The 21,070-nt window shown below is 47.9% G+C and overlaps 1 protein-coding gene across 1 annotated transcript in view; it reads left to right on the top strand.

Moving 5' to 3' along the window:
* The window catches only part of efl1 (elongation factor like GTPase 1), a 74,690-nt gene extending 53,901 nt beyond the window's left edge, over positions 1–20,789 (top strand). The window contains exons 16-22 of the mRNA XM_063480975.1: positions 1,667–1,814; positions 12,826–12,955; positions 13,158–13,284; positions 14,272–14,476; positions 14,762–15,282; positions 16,166–16,350; positions 20,309–20,789. Of these exons, the coding sequence (XP_063337045.1) occupies positions 1,667–1,814; positions 12,826–12,955; positions 13,158–13,284; positions 14,272–14,476; positions 14,762–15,282; positions 16,166–16,350; positions 20,309–20,497 (1,505 nt within the window). The 3' untranslated portion in view covers positions 20,498–20,789. The remainder of the gene's footprint in view (positions 1–1,666; positions 1,815–12,825; positions 12,956–13,157; positions 13,285–14,271; positions 14,477–14,761; positions 15,283–16,165; positions 16,351–20,308) is intronic.
* The last annotated feature ends 281 nt before the right edge of the window (positions 20,790–21,070 follow it).

Below are 21,070 nucleotides of genomic sequence, written 5' to 3'. Positions count from 1 at the left end.
GTTCATGAATTTTAAACGAATCTGCTGCTTTGTTAAATTCAGTGAAACCGGAACGTGCACAGAGACCCGACACTGTCTCTTTCATTTAGTTGGACACGTGTGTGTGTGTGTGTGTGTGTGTGTCTGTGTGTGTGTGTGAGACTCCCATGCACTGAATTTTGGTATCAGCCAAAAACTCAGCACAGTTGAAGTCAGTCCAGCTGTGCTGATGTAGTTTCACATCATGTTAATCACTCAAATACAGCCAACGGCGTGTTTTACAAACCAGAAATATAAAATTCCCCAACAGCCAATGGGAGAGTACTTCCTTCCAAAGCTGGAGTTCAGTAACACTAACTGGTCCTACAGTTCTGCTGAGCGTTTCCCGAGCTCTCTCCTTATTTGTTCTCTGTATGAAGTCAAAGCGTCCGGCTCTGCGCCTCCGTCTGCCCTCAAATGGTGATGATGAGCTTGTGCTGTGTTTCTGATGATCGTGGCGTCAGAGAGAAACCGCCGTGTGAGAGAAACCGAGTCGATCGGCTGAAACGTTTCAAACTCCCACATTTGCCCCGGTTCACATTTCTGAGCCCAAATTTGCACCTATTTGTGTCAACTGTAAATGTAATCGCACCAAACTGAACAAAACTTTATTGACAGGCTCCACACTGCTCCAAGTCACAGCATGCACAGCTTCCTAAATGTCAGCTGACATCTATGGTGTGATGAATGAGAGTCACATGACTTGGACTGGAATCAGATTTAAGATGAAAGTTTTACGGCTTTGAATTGAACTTTAATACGGACGACTCGAGATGTCACTTGTACTTTAGTTTCTTGACTAGAGACTGGGAATCAATGGACTGTTCATACAATAAATCAAGCTGACAGCAGCCAATCACGCTGCACAGGCCGAAGGGAGGAGCATTTTCTAATATTCAGATATTAAAACACTGAAGTCAGCAGAATCTTGCCAGTTTAAATGACTTTTCTCCAGATGATATCAGCTGTAAATAACACTTTGGCAGGGACAGCCAGCAGCACTCACAGAGAACAGGAAACTACAACTTCACTTTGATAATGTTTGGTTCTCTGGCAGCACGAGCAGAGGTGTGAATGAGAGGCCGGTGACGGTCGGGACGGGTCGTAGCTCAGAGCACGTCTGCCCTCTGAAGGACCCACATTAATCCACACAGAAAAACTTCTCTTTATGTGGGTGCTGCCGGACTCAGGAAGTAAAAAGATTCATACGAAAAGCCGAGCTTCACCGCTGCTCTGATCCATTCAATTCAATGCAACTTTATTTATACAGCACCAAATCACAACAACAGTTACCTCAAAGCGCTTTATACTGTAAGGTCGACCCTACAATAATACATACAGAGAAAAACCCAACAATCATATGACCCCCTATGAGCAAGCACTTTGGCGACAGTGGGAAGGAAAAACTCCCTTTTAACAGGAAGAAACCTCCGGCAGAACCAGGCTCAGGGAGGGGCGGGGCCATCTGCTGTGATTGGTTGGGGTGAGAGAAGGAAGACAGGATAAAGACATGCTGTGGAAGAGAGACAGAGATTAACACCAGTTAGGTTCAGTCAGGTTTGAGAGTGTGTTCCTCGTTGTGTAGACGTTCCGACCGCTCACACAGCCGAATCGATGATTGTGTTTCCACCTCGTTTGTTTGTGACAGGCGAGATGCCAAAGCTGGTGCGCGGGATGCGTTTGTTGAACCAGGCCGACCCCTGTGCCGAGGTTCTGATCCAGGAAACCGGAGAACATGTTCTGGTCACTGCTGGCGAGGTTCATCTGCAGCGCTGCCTGGACGACCTGAGAGACCGGTCAGTGCGTGTGCGTGCGTGTGTGTGTGTGTGCACGTGTGTGTGTGTCTGCCTATATGCTGATGTTAGGGGTGTAAAGTGTTCATGTTCACTCATGAAACCTGCTCTGCTTTGGCTCACTTCCTGTTCCTGTGGTGAATGTTCATATATGAAACATAGTAACAGGTCAGTGTGTGTGCAGCAACCTCTGTGAGCTTCAGAATGCTCTAAACACTCAGTTTATTCCGTGTTTTCCTACATTTGGCTACGATGTCACAGAGGGGGATATCCTTATATGGCCATCTCATACAACAGTCACCCAATCAGCCAATCAGTGATAACGTGGGTTCATTATTATTTTCTTTCTGCATGCTTCCTTTGACTGACATGATTAAGTCATTGAGGATGCTTCTAATCATTTCTGTGCTGATGACATTCACTTGTGTGTCTTTGGGCTTCCATTCAGTCATTTTGTTTTAAACTCAGAGTAACTGAGGCCACGATTGTAGCTCATCCTTTAACAACATCAAATGTCTACATCAGTGATTTCTAGTGTTTCTAATGCTGGCATAATAATTACAGTTCGTCTGTTTTACGTTCCATTTAAGGAACATTTAGGAATAGTCTCATCAGAGAAAAAATTTTCATGCATCTGTGTCATCGTGCTTAGATTAATACCCAGTTAACTTAATTATTATGTCTAAGAATCAAAGGATGGTGCAGGTAGTGAGCAGAATAGGTCAACTTGAAGCTTTATCCAAGAGGTCACTCTGACTATAATTTATTTATCTGAGCATAAAGACAAAAAGGGAAACTAGCTCTGCTCAGATTAACAAGGCTGGGTGCACTAATCCAGTTTCTTTGAAGCCTTGGAATAATCAGACCATCCAAACTGTTCACGCAGATTATTCTGCATGCATGTGGTCACTGATTTATATGGACAGTAAAAAATCTGCTCAGCATCTGTGTGATTGGAGAAACAACGTTTACTGTTCTTCTCCAATATGGCTGCTAACCAATCAGATTACGTCCTGATAATATCCAGAGAGCGAGGTGGCTGAAGGAGCAGTGAGTGATGGGCGAGTCGTCACCACGATCATAATTTTTATCATAATTTAATCTAAATTCCTTTAGTTTTGTTCAAACAAATCTTGTAAGATTAGCACAGAGTAGGTGTGAAGTTGATTCAGTGTCAGAGTTGTTGGTGAGAGTTGCTCCGCACGGTTTACAAAGCGTGACGTGTGCTCTTCTCGTCTCCACGACAAACATGGGAGCTTCCTCCCTCACACCCTGATCGTCAGTGGAAGATCAAGAACAAGGAGCTTACGTCTGATTGGATCCCTCCCAAACTGATCCCGCCTCTCTATACAACTTAATTAATTCTGATTGGATCTCGTCGCCCCGGAACATTGTCGTCTCGTTTTTATTCATCGACAAAAGTGCCGAAACATTTCATCACAGCTTTTGTGCATTCGGGTTTTTTGTTTTTGTTTTTGTCTTGTTTTCATCAGGAAAAAAAGGCGAGACGTGGGCGGAGTTTCTGATGATAGGTCAGCGTGTGTGCAGCAACCTCTGAGAAAGGCTTCAGGATGTGAAGTCTAAAGCCAGCAGGGGGCGTGGTGGCTGTGTCCGTCTTATTTTAGTTGATTATTGCGGCGTCTCCTGTCTCCATGGCCGACAATAATCTCCACATAGACTGTGAACCAAGAAATGATCACCATGAAGTAAAGTCCCACTTTTCAGAAAGTCTGACTTGGATTGCATTGGTATTAATAACCGTGCTCCTCACGTGGCGTCTGCTGTCCCAGTATTCAATTTTTATATTTCTCCATATCTGACTTTTTCTGTCTCGGTCATATCGATCGTCCGTCTGTGTTTGTGTCCTCTCCTGCTCGCGTCTGCTGTTGTGTAGTGCAGGTTGAGTACAGTGTGTGTTCGTATACTGAGTGACTCACATCTGAGGCACAGAGATGATCTGTTTCCAATTCCAGCCCATCATTATCTGGCTATCATTACGTATTGACTGCTGCTCCTGTCCGTCTGGACGCTGCCGGCCTCCTCAGAAGAACAGTGCGAGCTCATTGACCGGCACATAGATTATTTTCACAGGGGAAATTTGGTGTCGCTGCTGCGGCCTCACAAATTCAGCCGAGTTTAGAGACGGCGTTTCCAGAAAACCTAAATACAAGACCCGCCTGTAACATTAAACCAAGGCTGTGTGGCAGGTAGTAAACACACTGGAGCCAGTTACAAGTTTAAAAAGGTGCTTTTTGCTGTGGGCAGCAACACGACCTCATTTTCCCCCAAGAGTGCAAACAGAAACAGAAATAATCCATCCACCGATTCCTGAACTCGGCAGGCCAGTGTCAAACTCTTCTACTGCGAAGTCGGGCTCTTGGAATATGAGTAGATTGTGGTTTGCCGTCATATGATGCTGCTAAGCCTGCAGAGGTGGTTGAGCATTAATTAATTCACAGAGCTCCAAGTTCTAATGTCTGCAGGACAGAGTTTTACTTTGCAGTTTGTCAGTTGGTAGGGCTGTTCCATATAACGATATGAAAACGTCTATCGTTTCATGTTATACGCTATCGTTTGTTTCATGGTGTCGCAAAATAAACAGTTTACAACAATATTTTTCATGGTTTTGATGGTCAGTGTAGAGGCTACATTAATTTCTTAAAGTTCAATAAAGCTGAAGATCCTGTTGAGGTTTTTCAAAATAAACTGAAATGATGACAAACAGAAGGACCAGTCCAAACAAATGGAGGACCTTATTCCTAAACGAGGGGCTGCCTCTGTAGCATGGACATGGGTTGGTTATGAAACATCTGACACGGACCAGAAAACTGTACTGTGCAAATTACGCAGGAAACCGGCCCCCACCACAGACTCAAACACGACAAACCTCTGCTACCACCAACGGAAGAATCACGTGACAGAGTAAGGAGAGAGTTCACGGATGAGAAGCAAAGAAGAGCCGTCAGGTGCTCCAAATAAACCTCCCACTCAAAGATTAGAACGGGCTTTTCCCCGCAGCACGCCGTGTAATAAATACCCACAAAGAAAATGGCAACCATTCCAACTTATGTCTAAAAATATGTAGTTCCATGCATCGGTCAAAACACTCGACTCCAGGTACACGACGCCCAGCTGAAAACACTTCGAGCTGCCTGAGATTCACAGAATTCACCGAAAATGTACATTTTTGTGGTATGTATCGTTATAAATGTCTTATATCGGGATATGAGATTTTGGTCATATCGCACAGCCCTATCAGTTGGGGTCTGGTCCGGGATGAGAGAGGACAGCAGAGATGTCACAGTGAAAACCTGCAGCGTGCAGGTGTGACTGCAACACACCGCATTTATTCCCCTCAGAGACTCGTGACCTCCTTTATCCTTTCAAACATATTCTGCATGTCAGTGTTATAAAACCACACAAGCTGAGACTGAAGAAGTCACCTGGATGATGATGAAGCGTTTCTCCCACTGAAAACATCCAGATGAAAAGAATCAACCTTTTGCATCTACCTACCTGGATGACTGAGCGTGCATCACGACATTAAAACAGCCTGGATTTGCCACGTCTGTGTGATCAACAAAGAAGTGTGTCCTGTTTTTGTGTAACTTTGATGACTGTGCCGTGAAGCAGGATCATTTTAGGAATGGTACCCAGTATCCTCACCCCGTAGATTTCCTGTTCATGTCTAATCAGCTTTTTCTACATCGCTGAGATTGTACGACGGGATGCTGTTTGCAGTGTGTAAAGCGTGTTTTCATCGGTTTATTTTTACTCAGTTTTTATCCGTAAGAACAGTTGCTCTGTGTTCATTAATCTCGGTTCTTGTCATCTCAGCGGGGAACAGAAATCAATCAGTTAGAGAGAACTCGGAGCAGCCGCTCTCCGGGCACGGCTGCTCAAATGATAACACAGCATCTTCGATATTTAGCAGTGTGTAATTTTGCGTTTGAAGTCGTCTGTTTATTCCAGACATGAATTGCAAGTTACTGAAAGCTGTTGCATGGATGCTGTCCACGACAGACTGAGCAGGTCAGGCCAAGTGGAAGCTTTGAGGGTCTTTAAGTTCTAAACAGGAGAAACTAGATGAACAGTGTCCCTTTATTTTACAGTAATTAGTAAAAATACACAGTATTTGTGCTTCCTGACCATTTAAACATTTATGTTTCAGAAAAAGTGAATTATAAAGTAGCCAGTGTACAAGTAGGTTTATTTGTCATTAGATCAGATTGATTTCCTGCACAGCTGTAACGATGCAGATGCCGTTAAAGCCAGTATCTGCAGCAATCTAAAGCATCACATTTACACTCAGTGCATTTATCAAGACACATCACATCTTTTCTTCTGAGAGTTTTAACCTTGTTAAACCAGAATTCACAGGCAGCACGACGTGCTCTTTCCTGTGATGCCATTATCTCCGATGTTCAGCTTTTTCCATTAAGGCTCAACATCCATAAATCCATTTAGGATCCATAAAAATAGCTCTTTATAACTTTGTGCCTCAGTATCATCAGTTCTCATTATCAGTTTTCCTTCCGTGTCGGATTTAATCCAGTGACAGATGTCTGCACATCCGTGGTAAAACCAAACTGTTAATTCAGTCTGTTCTGTTATGATGTGGCTTTGCTAAAATACAAATGTACACCCCAACGTTAAAATAGCCTGCCCAGGTTCCCCTCGTGCCGTCACAACACCTCGGATCCATCCAGGCGGGGACTCCCCGGCCCGCTGAAGGTGTCCCGTGGTGTCGCTCGCCTTCGCTTTAGCACCAGATCAGGGGTGGGGAACTCCAGGCCTCAGCTTTTAGATGTGTCCTTGATCCAACACAGCTGATTTAAATGGCTAAATGACCTCCTCAACGTGTCTTGAGATGTTATTTATTGTATAAAAGTAAATTCGAGCACAGAAATGTTACGGGACAGTGAGAAAGCTGATGCAAACACACCCGTGTCCCTGAATGTCTTCTGCCATGTGTTTAGTGATGACATCATCCTCAGCCTCCGAATTCGGGGTTTTACTGAATGTGCTTACTTACCAGAAGCACAAGAATCGATTTGTAAAAGCAATGAAGAGGCCGTGGAGATCGATTGAACAAAAACAGGTCTGAATAAACCCCCGCAGACACAGTAAGACATAAACTGCAAGCAAATGATTCAGCAGAGCAAGTTTTTCTCAAGGACCTCTCTCCGCTTGGCTCCAGTCACTGGCCTGTCTCCCAGATCCTGCCTGAACATGCTCCATCACAGGGACATCATTACTCCAGCGATGAGTGCTGCATTGTTTTCACCAGACCTCAGGCGGGCATTCAGGCTGGAGAGCCTGAATTTTCTCATCACCTCAGAGATTCTTTTTCCTGCTGCTCTCAGACTGCTTTCAGAGCTATTTGGCAAACTCCAGGTGGCCTGTAATGTGACTCGGGAGTGACTCCCATCCAGCCGCTCCGCCGTGTAGGCCTGATTGCTGAGAGCCAAAGAGAGGAGCGGGCCCCTCTCGGGGTATCCCGTCCCTGCAGAGGAGCGCTCGGGCTGCGGAGAGCTCGCCGCCTTCATCGCAGACACATGCTGGATATGAAAAATCTTGTCTGGTGGCAAATCATCGAGTCTGGTCAGAGAATCCGTTTTCTTCCGACATTGTTACCCGAAACTGGCAAAGTAAAGCTGGATCAGCGAGGGTTTGGCGGGCAGCGGAGCGTGTCGCTCACCGTGTGATCGGGGCACGCTGCCACATTTGTTGGTGTTTTTCTGGCAGGCGCTGTTTCAGCACCTGGGTAAAGAATGGTAGGACCCGTTACCACAATGGGGGGGGGCAGTTTCAGCTGGTGGCCTTCGTGGTCAATCACACGTGCCCCTTTCATGCTTTTTAAAAGGCACCTCCTCCTTGTAATATCGCAGGCCCGACTCTGTGCCGCGTCTGTGGAGCTGAACTCACACAAATGTGTTTTTCAGAGTTTTGATGTTTTGCGTCTGCAGACGAGGATCTGAGCACAGATCCAAGTTCAGGCTCAGGTTTTAAGAACCTCCTGTTTTTGGCAGTGGATCGATTTTAGATTTATAATAACAGGAAAAACAACAACGTTGTTGCGCGTTGTGTCCAATCACACAACAGTGTGCGTGTTGTTGTTGCTGCACGGCTGCAGCAGCGTGCAGCTATCGGCGACGTGTTTTCAGGTGGGTCTGACATGCATTATATCGGTGTACCAGCTCATCGTCTTTCAGTGCGTCAGTAACCGCCCACTTTGTGCGCCACGGTTGTCACGTTGCTGCTTTGTCCTTTTTTGGGGGGGGTTCTCGTGTTCCTATTGGCCGACACACTCACTCATATTCTGAGCTTCCTGTCATAGCAGACAGCTCGCTCCGGTCCTTCCCGTCAAACGTTTCGCTTCAGGCCGGCTGCTCGGCTCGCTGTTGGGTTTAAGCTCCGGCTCCGCCATGTTGGATCGCAGCTGATAGCGTTAGCTCTGAGTCTGTGAGCTGCAGGGCGGCTCTGACTGGAACCAGTCCAGGAGATGGTGTCTAATGGTTGTGGTGTTTTACATACTGGTACACAAAGACGGTTTAATTCTGTGGGGAAGGCTGACGTATGCCTGGAACAGCACACGGTGCAGTTCATAGGTGCAGCTGTCGGATGTTAGAGGAGCACCTCTGCCCCGCTGGTGTGGCAGGTGTAGTTTGCGGGCCCTGGAGAGCTGCTGTGGCTCGTTGGCAGCACCCGGCCCAGCGTGTCAGTGCTCTAAAAGCGTGGCATCAAACAACACTGCATACCCCATTTTCACTCATGCACTCAGCTGCACCTCTGATCGTACTGACTGCACACACCACGGTTGGCCTGAATTCCTCTTTGGGTTTCTTTCATGTAATTGAAAGACTGTGCGTCTCCTAGTTTGTTGTGGCTGTGCCGCCCGGTTTGTGTCACAGAGTAAATATTTATATTCTTTAAAATGTTATTATCATTTATATTTTATAATTATTTAGCAAGAGAATGCAAATTTGCAGTAGTGATATACATTTAGTCGAGTTTCCTGCCACCTGTGAGCCACACTGATCGTTTTCTCTGAGCTGGAGGAGTTTGCACCTCCAACGGTTCCTGACGTCAGAACGGAGCAGACCGAGCTGTGTTTTCAAATCTGCCTCTGTTTATTTGGTTTTTGCCTTTTCCACAGTTTGCTCCACCCAGGCTTTGAGTTTCACAGATAAATGTTTTATGATTGCTTCAGCCTTGGTGCTACTTAAGGACGCACTCCTGCAGACACTGATTGGTAAGAGCTCAAGTCGAAAGCACAATGCACTCTCACTGACCCGACGAGTAAAATCACTTTGGATGATGTAACACTGTGCAAGAAAATACCCCATACAGTACACACACACACACACACACACACACACACACACACACACACACACACACACACACACACACACACACACGTTGGGTATTCATATCTTGTGGGGACATCTAATTGACATCATGCTCTTCCGAGCCCCTTATCCTAACCAGGGATTGTAGCATCTCGTCCTTTTATTAAATATATAAAAATGAATGCCTTACCCTAACCATAACCCAACTGTAACCCTGTCACTAAAACCTGGATCCCCATGGTTGGTTTGTTCTGTTCTTTGGTGTGTTTGAGCTACTTTTTTACTCTGTACAGCACTTTGGTCAACCTGTTTTTAAAAGTGCTTATAAATAAATTGATTGATTGATTGATCTCTTCTTTGCTGGCGGGGTTGGGGGGTTCTTTGCTGTGTGAGGCGGGTCTGTCAGCGCGGAGTCACTCATGAGGCTCGCTCCGCGCTGCCTGTTGCTCTGATTTTGTGGGATTCCAGCTGAGGAAACGAGGCCGCGTGCAGCGCTGCTGCTGCTATGTTTAGAGCCGAGGCCAGACAGCTCGGGACAGAGATGGCAAAGCAGGACGGTGGATCGCTGACCGGCCAGCTGGCTGCCTGCTTAGCTCAGATGAAGGCTGATTGGCTGGGTGGATGGCTCGATCATTGGCTTACGTTTTGGCTGGTGATCTGACTTGATGGCGAGCTACCTGCTTCATAAAGTGTCTGATTGGCTGGCTGGGTGACTTGTTGATGTGTCGGCAGCCTGAGCCCTCCACATAAGCGCTGGCACGCAGCGCATCACGTTCAGAATAAGGTCAGCGCTGTTCTCTGCCACACGGGCGAGCACAAGACTGTGACATCACAGCTCCACCGCTGCGAGGGGATTATCCCCACGCCCCACCCTCTCCCGTCAAAACTAGGTCAGGTGCCCAGTCTTCAGTGCTTATGGGCACCAGTGATCGATAATTCAGCACACACACACACACACACACACACAGCTCTGAGCTGTACGTTTTAAATTTGGCGTTTTCACAGAAACTTTTCAAGTGTTCATTAAGTGAGATGGCGAGCAGCAGGGATTACCTGTTACCGTGGATAACTGGATTAAACGAGGAAGTATCCCCGCTGTCTCAGTGCTGCTGCTAATTCAGAACAAATATAAACACAGGCGTGTTTTTCAGAGTGACCCAGTGACCCCGGGGTCAGCCAGGAAGCATCTGTGTTGTTCAGTAAAGCCTCTAATGCAGACGGGCAGACTAATGAGTGCGATTGTTGTCTGCAGCCTGCTGCTGGTGGACCTCAGTGGGTATAAATGATGTTAGAGAAACACTTTGGAATTAGTCAAACGCTCCTTTGTGTCCTTGCTGCGGCGCTCAGGCTCTGACTCATTTCTACTGAACACCCAAATCTTTAAAATGCCCCACAAATCATTTTATTATTGGAAAGACGGCTCTGCGCCACTCCACACGTGTGATGTGAGGGGAACGAGCGGTCGTCTCAGTGTGCAGCCCAAATGCACATCGCAGAATCCAAGAGTGCAGAGCGACGTCATCGAATGTCACAAGAACGAACAAGCACGCTGTAAAATGATCAAAGAGAAAAGGAGGATGTTCATCACCTCTGAGATCCTGGTAACATTTCTCTGAGCAGCTCTGCGTCTCGTTGTCGGTTTATAAGCTGCGACTCTAACCGGAGAACTTTCGCAGCAAAGCGTCTGATAGGCCGAACAGATTCTCTCTACCTGCGTGCAGCTTTCAGCTCCTTTTGTTTCTGAGGCGTCGTGTTTTTGTGTTCGCTGTCAGCCGGATCTGAAAGAATATTTCATATTAATTAGAGTTTCTTTAAACTCATGGCTGTGACAGTAATTACAGACTCCAAAGACATTTCTCTTAACGCCGTCTCGTCCCGTTGGAGAGGAGCTTTCATTCGCACCATCACCTGCAGAGTCTGTACGAGCTTAAAACACCAACGGGAACATTTTGTTTCTCAATCACTTTTTCTCACTCCGAGTTTCATCTTTGTTTTAATTTGTTCAGCATCAAATATTTTAGTAAGTTTGTCTGTAAAGATGTTCCAGGTTAAAATGAGCCTATTACATGTTTTGTTTTGTCGTATGATCGATCTCTGCTGTGTGATAGGTGCTCATATTAAACATGGCCAAAGACTCAAATATGTGTGCGCAGGTTTTTTTTTTCTATTCTTGGCTCTGAATGATGTCACAGGAGGGCGTCCTCATACAGTTATTACACAGTTCAGCACAGTTTACAAACCGTTTACCTGTGAGGAGCAGCCAATCAGACGAAAGTTGACTTATAGGGAGGCTTATTTCAGATCGGATACATAAGGGTTGTTTGGGGCCGTGAATCGTGCAAAGCTACTGTAGTGGAGTGCAATAATTAAGGATATAAAACTGGAAATTAGCTGACTCATTCCACTTTTTTTACTCAGATCCTTTTTTTAAATCCTCTTCCATCCTGTAGCAGAAAGCATGACTTGTATCATTGTAGAGTTTCACCTTACAGTTTAAAGTGCTTTGAGCTGACTTGTGATTTGGTGCTTTGTAAATAGAAAAGAATTGACGTGTCGGATCAATTACGTCTGATTTTTGTGAACACCCACTTCATGACCCCAGAGGATGAAGGTGAAGATTTTAAAAAGATTAATTTTTGGCCGTATTTTATTTTCCATTACGGCTAAAGTGACTCTATGCAGATGATTCATGTTGTTTTCTGGAAATCAGCCCACATCTCAGATGTTAGGAGGAGATTTTATTGAAAGTATCATCCCAGAAATATTTGGGTATTTGTTTGGATGACAGACAGAGTGCATACTGAACATTAGGTTGAGTTGAGATATTTTAATTTATCAGTTAGGAAAACACTTACAGACTCCTTTCTTTAATGTTTCGATTATGGTGGTATTACTAATGTGCATTGTCCAGAACACGTCACAGCTGCTGTGATTTGCCATCTTCCTCTTTAGAGTTTTTTCCTGAACTTTGTAGGACAGCGTTCTCTTATTTAGCTCCTTATTCTTGGAATAACCTTCAGAGCACATTAAAGCTGAATGCTTGTGTCTCCCTGCACAGTTCAGAGCTCTCATAAAGACTTCTGTAAATGACAAGTTTTCACTGTGGCTTGTTTTTTACGTGTTCTTGTGTTATACTTGATTTTTTTCTGCCTTGAAAAAGAGACGTTAGTCTGAGGGACTTCCTGGTTAAATGGGTCCAGATGTTGTGTTTGAAAAACGTGCTTGCTCATAGGGGGTCATATGATTGTTGGGTTTTTCTCTGTATGTATTATTGTAGGGTCTACCTTACAATATAAAGCACCTCGAGGCGACTGTTGCTGTGATTTGGCGCTGTGTAAATAAAACTGAATTGAATTGAATAAAACATGAAATCATCATCAGACAGCGGCCCGAGGTTTTCAGTTCTGCTCCTGATGTGTTTGACCTGTAAGCAGCTGAATCCTGATGAGACCTGAGAGCTTCCTGTACCAGAAACGTTGCTCCTCACTGACACACTCGGCATGTTCATGAGTAGAACCTGTTTAATGACGCTCTGCCACGGCTGCTGCCCCGTTACCTTTGGGCGACAGCCGTGGCCTGTATCTGTTCTTTATCTGCAGACTGTCAGACTGGCTGATCATGAAAACAGAGAACAGCTTCCACTCTTCTTTTTTTTAAAGGTTTGCTAAAATCGAGATCAGCGCGTCTGAGCCCATCATCCCGTTCAGAGAGACGGTGGTTCGTCCTCCCAAAGTGGACATGGTGAACGAGGAGCTGGGCAAGCAGCAGAAAGTCGCCATCATTCATCAGGTGAGTCGCTGAGCTGGGGGCCAGGGTAGTGTTTGAAATCTGTGATTCAGCTCTACTGTCTGCTGAGTCTGCTCAGGAGATGTTTTCTTGTCGGTGCTGAAGGAGTTTAAAAACGTTCAGTGTTGCTCTGAGGAGAAGAATCAGGAAGGGGCGGATTTATCTCATTTCCAGATAATCAGTGTTCTCATGTGGCCGTTTCCAGGTCAAAGAAGAGGCCTCTCAGGGTCGATCATCCGACACCCTACACCTGGACTCCAGCGGCCTCGTTACCCTCACCACCCCCAACAGGCTGGCCACAGTTGGCGTCAGGGCGATACCTCTGCCACAGGGTAAGACCCGGGCACGCAGCGAGCGCGCTGAGAGGCTGCGGGCGGGGCGTGTGCCATGTCTGAGGGCAAAAGTGTTTGTAGCACTTGGTCTGTGAGAACGAGGACACACGCTCTGAGTCAGGCATTTATTGTTTACATGGAAACCGCGAGAAGGTCAAAGCCTGCCCGCCTTTCCACCTCCACACACCTGGTAACGATCTCCTGGTTCACTGTCAGGAAGTCGCCCGTCCCGAACGTGCATGGAGCTCTTTGTTTGAACCAAGAAAACAAATGCATCAAGTCAGAAAACATTCAGTGAGCATCTTAAAGAGAGAAATGAATTTTAAAACTCCAGTGAACATCAACGATGGCAGATTTTCATCTCTTCATCAAACAAACAAAGAATGTAGGTCGAAACAGAGACTGTACGTAAAAGATGGACATGGGCTCCGTGGCATTAGTGGCTGTTTTGTGGATGACATCACAGTCTTGGTTTATTAGAGCGAGAAACTCGGGACACTTTGTGTTTATACTATAACGACTGTCTGTCACCGAGTCGCCCCATCATAAGATTTCTGATTTTATTTTATGCATCAAACCGGAACCGAGAACATAAACTCGTCTCAGCACATTTTAAACATTTATTTCGTCTAGGAACTATTTTCTGTACCAAACCGCACCCACCCGCCGGATCACAGGATGCGTGCTTGATGCTCGTGCATGTGACAGATTGCAGAGGTGAATGGTGTCTGTAACCTAAATGCTAAGGTTAGCCAGCTGCATGCTAGGCAGTAGAAAGATGATCATTCCTGCATGAAACTTGGAAAATATGGGTGGAGTCACAGGCCTGAACGTAAACGTTCATATTCTTGGTGGACTGACACTCGCGTTGCTTCAGAGTTTAGAAGTTTTGTTTCAGTGCCAGATTAATCCAAATAAGGCAGAACAGCGCGAGTGAAGCTAAACCATCACATGAAGATACGGCAGTAATGCGGTGTTTTTTTTCAGAGGTGACCCGTCTGCTGGAGAGCAGCTCGGAGGTGATTCGGACTCTGGAGCAGGTAAACATGTCGCTGAGGGAGGGGAAGAGTCTGGACATCAGCGTCAGGAGCCTGGAGGCCATTTCTGAGCTGAAGGCCCAGCTGGAGAGCCTGCTGCAGGGGAGGAAGTGGAGGAACGCCGTGGAACGTATCTGGGCCTTCGGGCCTCGCAGGTCAGACTCGAGCGTCTTTCTGATTCTGCTTCTTTGTTTATTTGCATCTGATGGTGTCTGCGAGCTTCTTGCATTAACACTTGTGGTCTCAGCACTTCCCTTTCTAATGTTCTTTCTGCTGGATGCACGTTCTGAAGACTTGAGTCGTGCGAGTTTTTCCTCGTTTTCTCTGTTAGATGCAGTCATGAGAATAAGGCCGAGCTGAATTCCTCAGGGCTTCATGAACACAAACAAAGAGGTGCAGCACCACGGAGACTTCCTCACTGTCGATGTCCGTGTCTCCAGGTACGGTCCGAACATCTTGCTGAACAGCGTGGAGGGATACCAGCGGCCGTCGGTGTGGCAGTGTCTGAGCCGCGGAGACAAAGCCAGCGAAGCTACGGCGCTGCGAGATTTTGACAACAGCATCGTCAGCGGCTTCCAGCTGGCGGCTCTGTCGGGGCCCATGTGCGAGGAGCCCCTGATGGGAGTTTGCTTCTCCGTGGAGAGGTGGGACGTCCAGTCCGCTGCCCCACCGCAACACCAGGACTCCGTAGAAGAGGACTCCACGCGCCACGAGGCTACGGCGGAAAGTAACGTGGAAGGAAGCAGTGAGACGTCTGCACGGGCGTCCGGCGCGGCAGCGGGGCAGAGCCACGCCGGACGCAGGCCGGAGGTCGCTGCCTCCTCCGACTGCTACGGGCCAGTCTCCGGTCAGCTGATCGCTGCTGTGAAGGAGGCCTGCCGGCACGCCTTCCAGGCTCAGCCACAGAGACTCATGGCCGCCATGTACACCTGTGAGATCATGGCCACCGCGGACGTGCTGGGTAAGAGAGCGCTGCTGCACACCGTCGTCGCACAAACACGTCGTAGTTTTGCTGCATTGTTTGGTGTAAACATCCATTCGCATTAACGACACACTTACAGGAAATGCGCTGCTGCAGGAATCCGTCGTCTCATGCTCATAAATCTGCTCTTCATGTATTCCTGCAGACGCATGTTTAACTTCCCGCACAGACTGTAGCAGCAGGTGGACATTAGGACCTGAAGGTCCGCTGAGCCGTTTCCCACCAGTGTCGTTTCCACATCGTTAGGCTCACATGAGCCTGACCTGTGACCAATCTGCCGCCGTCATTCTCACAAACAGAAACAAGCCTAGCACAGTCACATGTTATCCATGACTGTACCCCTCACACACACACGCACGCACACACACACACACACGCACACACACACGCACACACACACACACACACACACACACACACGCCCTCGTTTTCAGGGTGAGATGTCCTGTAAATGTCACAGTTTGTAATTTCAGCCTGCAAAGCTCAGGATTGGCTAATGCTCCATCGCACTTGCTAAATTGTTGTCCTCTGAAAGTCATTAAGATGAAAATGAGGCTTGAAACGGCGTTTACTGTGTTGGTAAACAATATCTGCAGGCCTGTTAGGATCCGCCGCAGCGGAGAAGCGCTCCGTCAGCCGAATCAGAGCGCCGCGGCGGCAGAGCGAGGCGCCCGGTTGATTAAGAAGCACACAGACCTCTGCTGAATCACGGGTCATTCTCTATGTCGGTTGTTTTTCTGTATTTATTCGTACTGATTTATGACGTTTGTGTTGAACTGAACTCGGTCTCTGTTCCAGTTCTTGGATTAGGTCCTTGCGGCGAGTCTGACGAGTGTCCTGACTGCTGCGTTTCTTCCTCCAGGTCGTGTTTACGGAGTACTCGGGAAGCGAGAAGGCCGAGTCCTCCACGAAGAGATGAAGGAAGGGACGGACATGTTCCTCATCAAGGCCGTGCTGCCCGTGGCTGAGAGCTTTGGGTTTGCAGACGAGATCCGCAAGAGGACGAGCGGATTGGCCAGTCCGCAGCTGGTGTTCAGTCACTGGGAGGTGAGGAGACTTCGATAGCCTGTCTGCACTCTGGAGCCGTGGGCGAGGGCCTCTTTGAGGTGGATGGTGACACAGGTGGTGTAGCTGCAGACCTCTTGGAGCATTTTTTATGTGATTATCTGACCAATAACATGGATACTGAGCGGCTCAATGAGGACGCATGCAGAGACGTGTCCACGTGTGATTGGATCGTCCAAGCCACAGGTCGATGGCAGGTGTGAACGAGGCCGCGCGCACGCAGATCAGTCTGCCTGAGCTCGTTACGTGGAGCTGCGGGTCAGCGAGGCCATCTGGTTAACGAGACGGCTGCCTCGGGGGAGGTGGAGTCAAAGCCGCGATAGACGGCGTGCGCGTTAGGCGGTCATACCGGCCGCTTGGCTGGCTCGAGCCGCCGCAGACACACACGCGTATCAGCGTCCTGCGGGCCATATGCTCCGTGTCAGGCGGGGTAATGGGTCAAGTTGTCTGTGAAGAGGAAGAGACGAGTCGGCGGTGCTGCAGAGCGATCTCGCTTTGTTTTTAATGCTTCGTTATTTATTAAGAGAGCGCCGATCAGGTGCAGGAAAACTCACAGAAGATGTTTTATAATAACGAGGCCGTTAAACCGCCGCGGTTAATGACGGCGTTCTGCTCGTCGCTGCCTCGTTTAGTCTCCTCCAGTCTTTCTATTTCACATTAGTTTGATTTTCTCTGCTTTACCGGGAGTTACAGCGAGGTTAGTGCAGAGAACCAGGTGTGAAAACTGAAAACCTCAAAATCAAAAAATAAAATGTGATTTAAAACTTACTACTGTGTCTGTACAGCAGAGGTGTGTGTGTCGTCCTTCAGCTCCAGCCTGGTCCTGCACTGTGGCATCTTTGGTTTCTGCCGCGGACAGCGGGTAGTGGTGTCTGTTGCCATGCACAAGCCCTCCTCTCCTGCAGGAGCACGGGCATGCTCCTGCATGCAGATGACGTGTAAACGTGTAAACCTTCACCTCTTGCTGATGCGAGTGTGGATTTCGTTGAGCCATCCAGGGAGACTGTGCTTCCCAGATATTTAATGTGTGAATGTTTGGAAGCTGAGTGTGGTGATTTGACCTCAGGCTGATTATCGGGCAAACAGCCTGACCTGCGGCCTCACAGAAGCGAGGCTGCAGGTCAGGCTGCAGACACTGGCTTCTTAAAGGAGGGCTGCTGGCGCTTTGTCCTGGCAGTGAGGCGACAAAGGTCAAAGAAGGAACCGTCGACAGTGCGGATTTAATGCATTTATGAATCGGGTGAGGCCTGAGGTGAGGCAGGTGTTGGTGGTTGGAGCCTGGTCCTGCGTCCTGGTTTGATGTCTGTTAAAAATAACAGATCAGTGTCCCGTCCAAACATCAGTGTTGAAACCACATGTAGCTGTGTGCAGCCTGTTTGCATCATGCTAACACACACACGCGCACGCACGTCCAGCAGCCTCATTGTCTCGCTGCCTTTTGTCTTCACCTCATTAAAAGTTGTCTGTCTGATCTCATTTATGTGCAGACGCTTCCTCACAAAGACCCCCCCCAGCTTCAGGACTGTCCCGCTGCTCAGTGCCGATGTCAGCATTCCTCTGACAGCCGTTTGATATGACCGGGATATCGGATTTACATATGAATGAGCGGCGAGGCGGAGAGGTGATTGTCAGCGTGGCATTGTTGTGTAACTGGAAGGTTTAGCGGCTCCTGTGGGGACGTTTACATTAGATTTCCATCAGAATGGAGTTTTTGTCGAGCTGCACGCCGGAGAATTGTGCGAGCGAGTCGCGTATTGATCGGCCGAGACATCTGTCTGCCACTACATGTGTGCGTCTGCGTGTATACGATACATTGTTGGTTTTTGGAGGCCTGATAAAACTCAGAGCCTGACTGTAGCTAATAAATGCACAAATGCAGATTTTAACTGATGACAAACTGCAGACGACGCTTGGGGGGGGGGGTTCAGAAAAATCGATGTCAGTTATCACTTTGTAATCTCAGGGTTAAAGGTCAAAACCCGGCCAAATCACCACGGTAACTGATGCTGACCACATAACCACGAGTGGCGCAGGTCATGTTCAGAGTTTTGGTTTCCGCAGATTTCCACTCTGCTCCCTGACAGAACGTGTTTCGTTCATGAAGCCTGTTGAACCGCTTGTTTCCAACGAGCACACAAAGTGTGTGCACGTGGATCCAGTATAAGCTAGGTGCATTTGTGAGGTGTTTGTTTCTGACAATATGACCTTTGACCTCACCTATGGTCACGAGGCTCGGTTAGTGACCGAAACAACGAGGTCGCGGCGAGGAGCGTGTGAAGCCTCTGCTCTTAGAGCTGCTGCCTGAATTCTGAGAGGCAGTTTTCACGAGTGATTCCTTCAGTTTTCCGAGACGCTGCAGTCGTGTTTTTATCTTCTTCATCTTTTCCTGCACGTTGAAGTTACCGCCTGCTTTCGGTAACTTCCCGCTGAACCTCGTTCGACCAACGGGGGCTCTGAAAAGGCCGAAGCATTCGTAGAATCGACCACGGCGGCGGCGGCCTCGGTGATGTTCCTGATGTGTTTGTGAGACAAAATGTGACACAGCAGGAAAAAAAGCTGCGCATGAAAACTGTGTTTCTACACAGAGACGATTAGTCATCCATCTGTTAGCGCGCGCTCTCCTCGCTTCTCTATGACGTCACTTTAGTTTGTGTTTGAACTTTTCTGCCTTTTGTGTCGTTTCCGCGCGAACGATCAGCCGAAACGATCTTAACGTCTTCCTGCGGGGACTCTGAGACTCTGTGCGTCCAGCGGCTTAATTGACTGTTGCAGGACGCCTCGTCCCTCGCCGCCCCCTCCTGCTGCGTCCCTTTGTGCTCCGGCATATGCTGCTCACGTGCGGTGTGTTCTGCCTCCTGCACGCCGCCCGTTGTTGTAGCTCGCTCACTACCATCTGCCCCAGTGTAACCAGAGCCAGGTGCCCCAGTGTACTGGTGCTACTGTAGCTGTGTGTGTGTGTGTGTGTGTGTGTGTGTGTGTGTGTGTGTGTGTGTGTGTGTGTGTGTGTGTGTGTGTGCTAACAGTCAGTGCAGAAGGAGCTGCTGTCGTCTTTATGAAACTAATAATCCAAATTTCACTCAGTGGATCAACAGTTTTTATCATTTAAGAGGTCATTTGATATTTTACAGACTGAGACTATCAGCAGACTGAGGCGAGTCAGGAATGTTAGCTGGATCCCAGAGTCACATCCCGAGAAGTCTCACAGCATTAAGATGGAAGCAGGAGGACTTTGAGCGCACTAGGATCATCACGCCGCATCTTTTTGTCTGTAATTTAACATTTCAGCTCACTGTGGTTGTACTGGGAAGCAGGTTCAACGTAGCCGGGCTTTCTGTTCATTAGGCAGCTCAACAAAACCTCATAGTCCAGTCAGCTCTCACGGCCTGTTAACCCAGGCTCTGTGCACGCTCACATAAAAACCTGTTGGCTCCTCCCACCTCCGTCACAGGCGTTATCTGTGGTTGAGGGTGATCAATAAAAATATAGAACAACAGCAAAAGTTGAGACGAGAGCAGGAAGCTGTTCGTTTTACCGCCCGGTGCGCCGTCAGCACCGCCGTTTCACTCGACAGCTGAGACGCTGAGAAGCACCGAACTCCTGACATTCAGGTCCAACCCCCCCCAGCCCGGTCCACGTCCTAGCCGCGTGCCTGTAGATTTAATTCCAGCAGATATTAGGATTAGGAGTTATTTTTGTGACGTTTATCCAAAAACCATAAGCTGCCCCAGACCAGGTGACAAGTTACCATGGTGACTGAAACGGTTGCAAAGAGCCGTCCCTCTGGCTTCACGTCTCGTGTGATTATTATTTGGTTGGTTTATGTTTTTATGAATTATCCGAAACCATCTGATATTGTAAATGTTGGAACGCAGCTCTGTGACACTGGTTTGTGTTCAGATGAAGACACTGATCCCGTCTCTGTCCGTCGTCTGTGTCCCAGGTGATCAGCAGCGATCCTTACTGGGTTCCCACCACCGAGGAAGAATACCTGCACTTCGGCGAGAAGGCCGACTCTGAAAACCAGGCCTTGAAATACATGAACGCCGTCCGCCGCCGCAAAGGGCTGTACGTGGAGGAGAAGATAGTGGAGCACGCCGAGAAACAGAGGACGCTCGGCAAGAACAAATAGAGGAAACCCGGACGCCTCCTCGGGAGGCGCCGCTGACATCGAGAGCAGGACCGTCACCGACGACACGGCGACATCGCTCTGCTTTCACAGCAGCTCAGAAACTGCAGGGTTTCCTGTCATTATACACCTTTTTAGTTTTTGTGATAAATTGGAGTGAATAATGTGTTCACACTGAGGATGAAATACATAGATGACAAAGTCTGTTATATTTTTAAAACAGATTGTTTTGTTTTCAGGTAAAAGTTCATCCGTGCACAGATACTGACCAATCAGATGGCAGCATTCAGTAATGAATAAATGAGTGTTTCAATCGCACCGCGTCATTCTCTTCACTAATTTACTCGTAATAATTCATTGATACGACATCTGTATGGACTCGGCACCAACCAATCAGGCGCTGCAGGAGTGAGTCCTGAAAGCTGAAGCTGAGTCAGGTTTATTTTAGACAGCTTGGATGTTTCCGTGCACGCCGCGCTCATGCGTGCCGCAACAGAAGTGCTGCTGAGCATCATCAATCTCAGGAGCTCGGTGGAGGTGTCGTTAGAGCGTTTTGGTGTGTTTACCGGGCACGCC

This window comes from Pelmatolapia mariae, linkage group LG1 (genome assembly GCF_036321145.2).
Source record: "Pelmatolapia mariae isolate MD_Pm_ZW linkage group LG1, Pm_UMD_F_2, whole genome shotgun sequence".
NCBI classification, from domain to species: domain Eukaryota; kingdom Metazoa; phylum Chordata; class Actinopteri; order Cichliformes; family Cichlidae; genus Pelmatolapia; species Pelmatolapia mariae.
The sequence above is the reverse complement of the archived record's forward strand: the minus strand, read 5'-3'. Positions and strand labels throughout refer to the sequence as shown.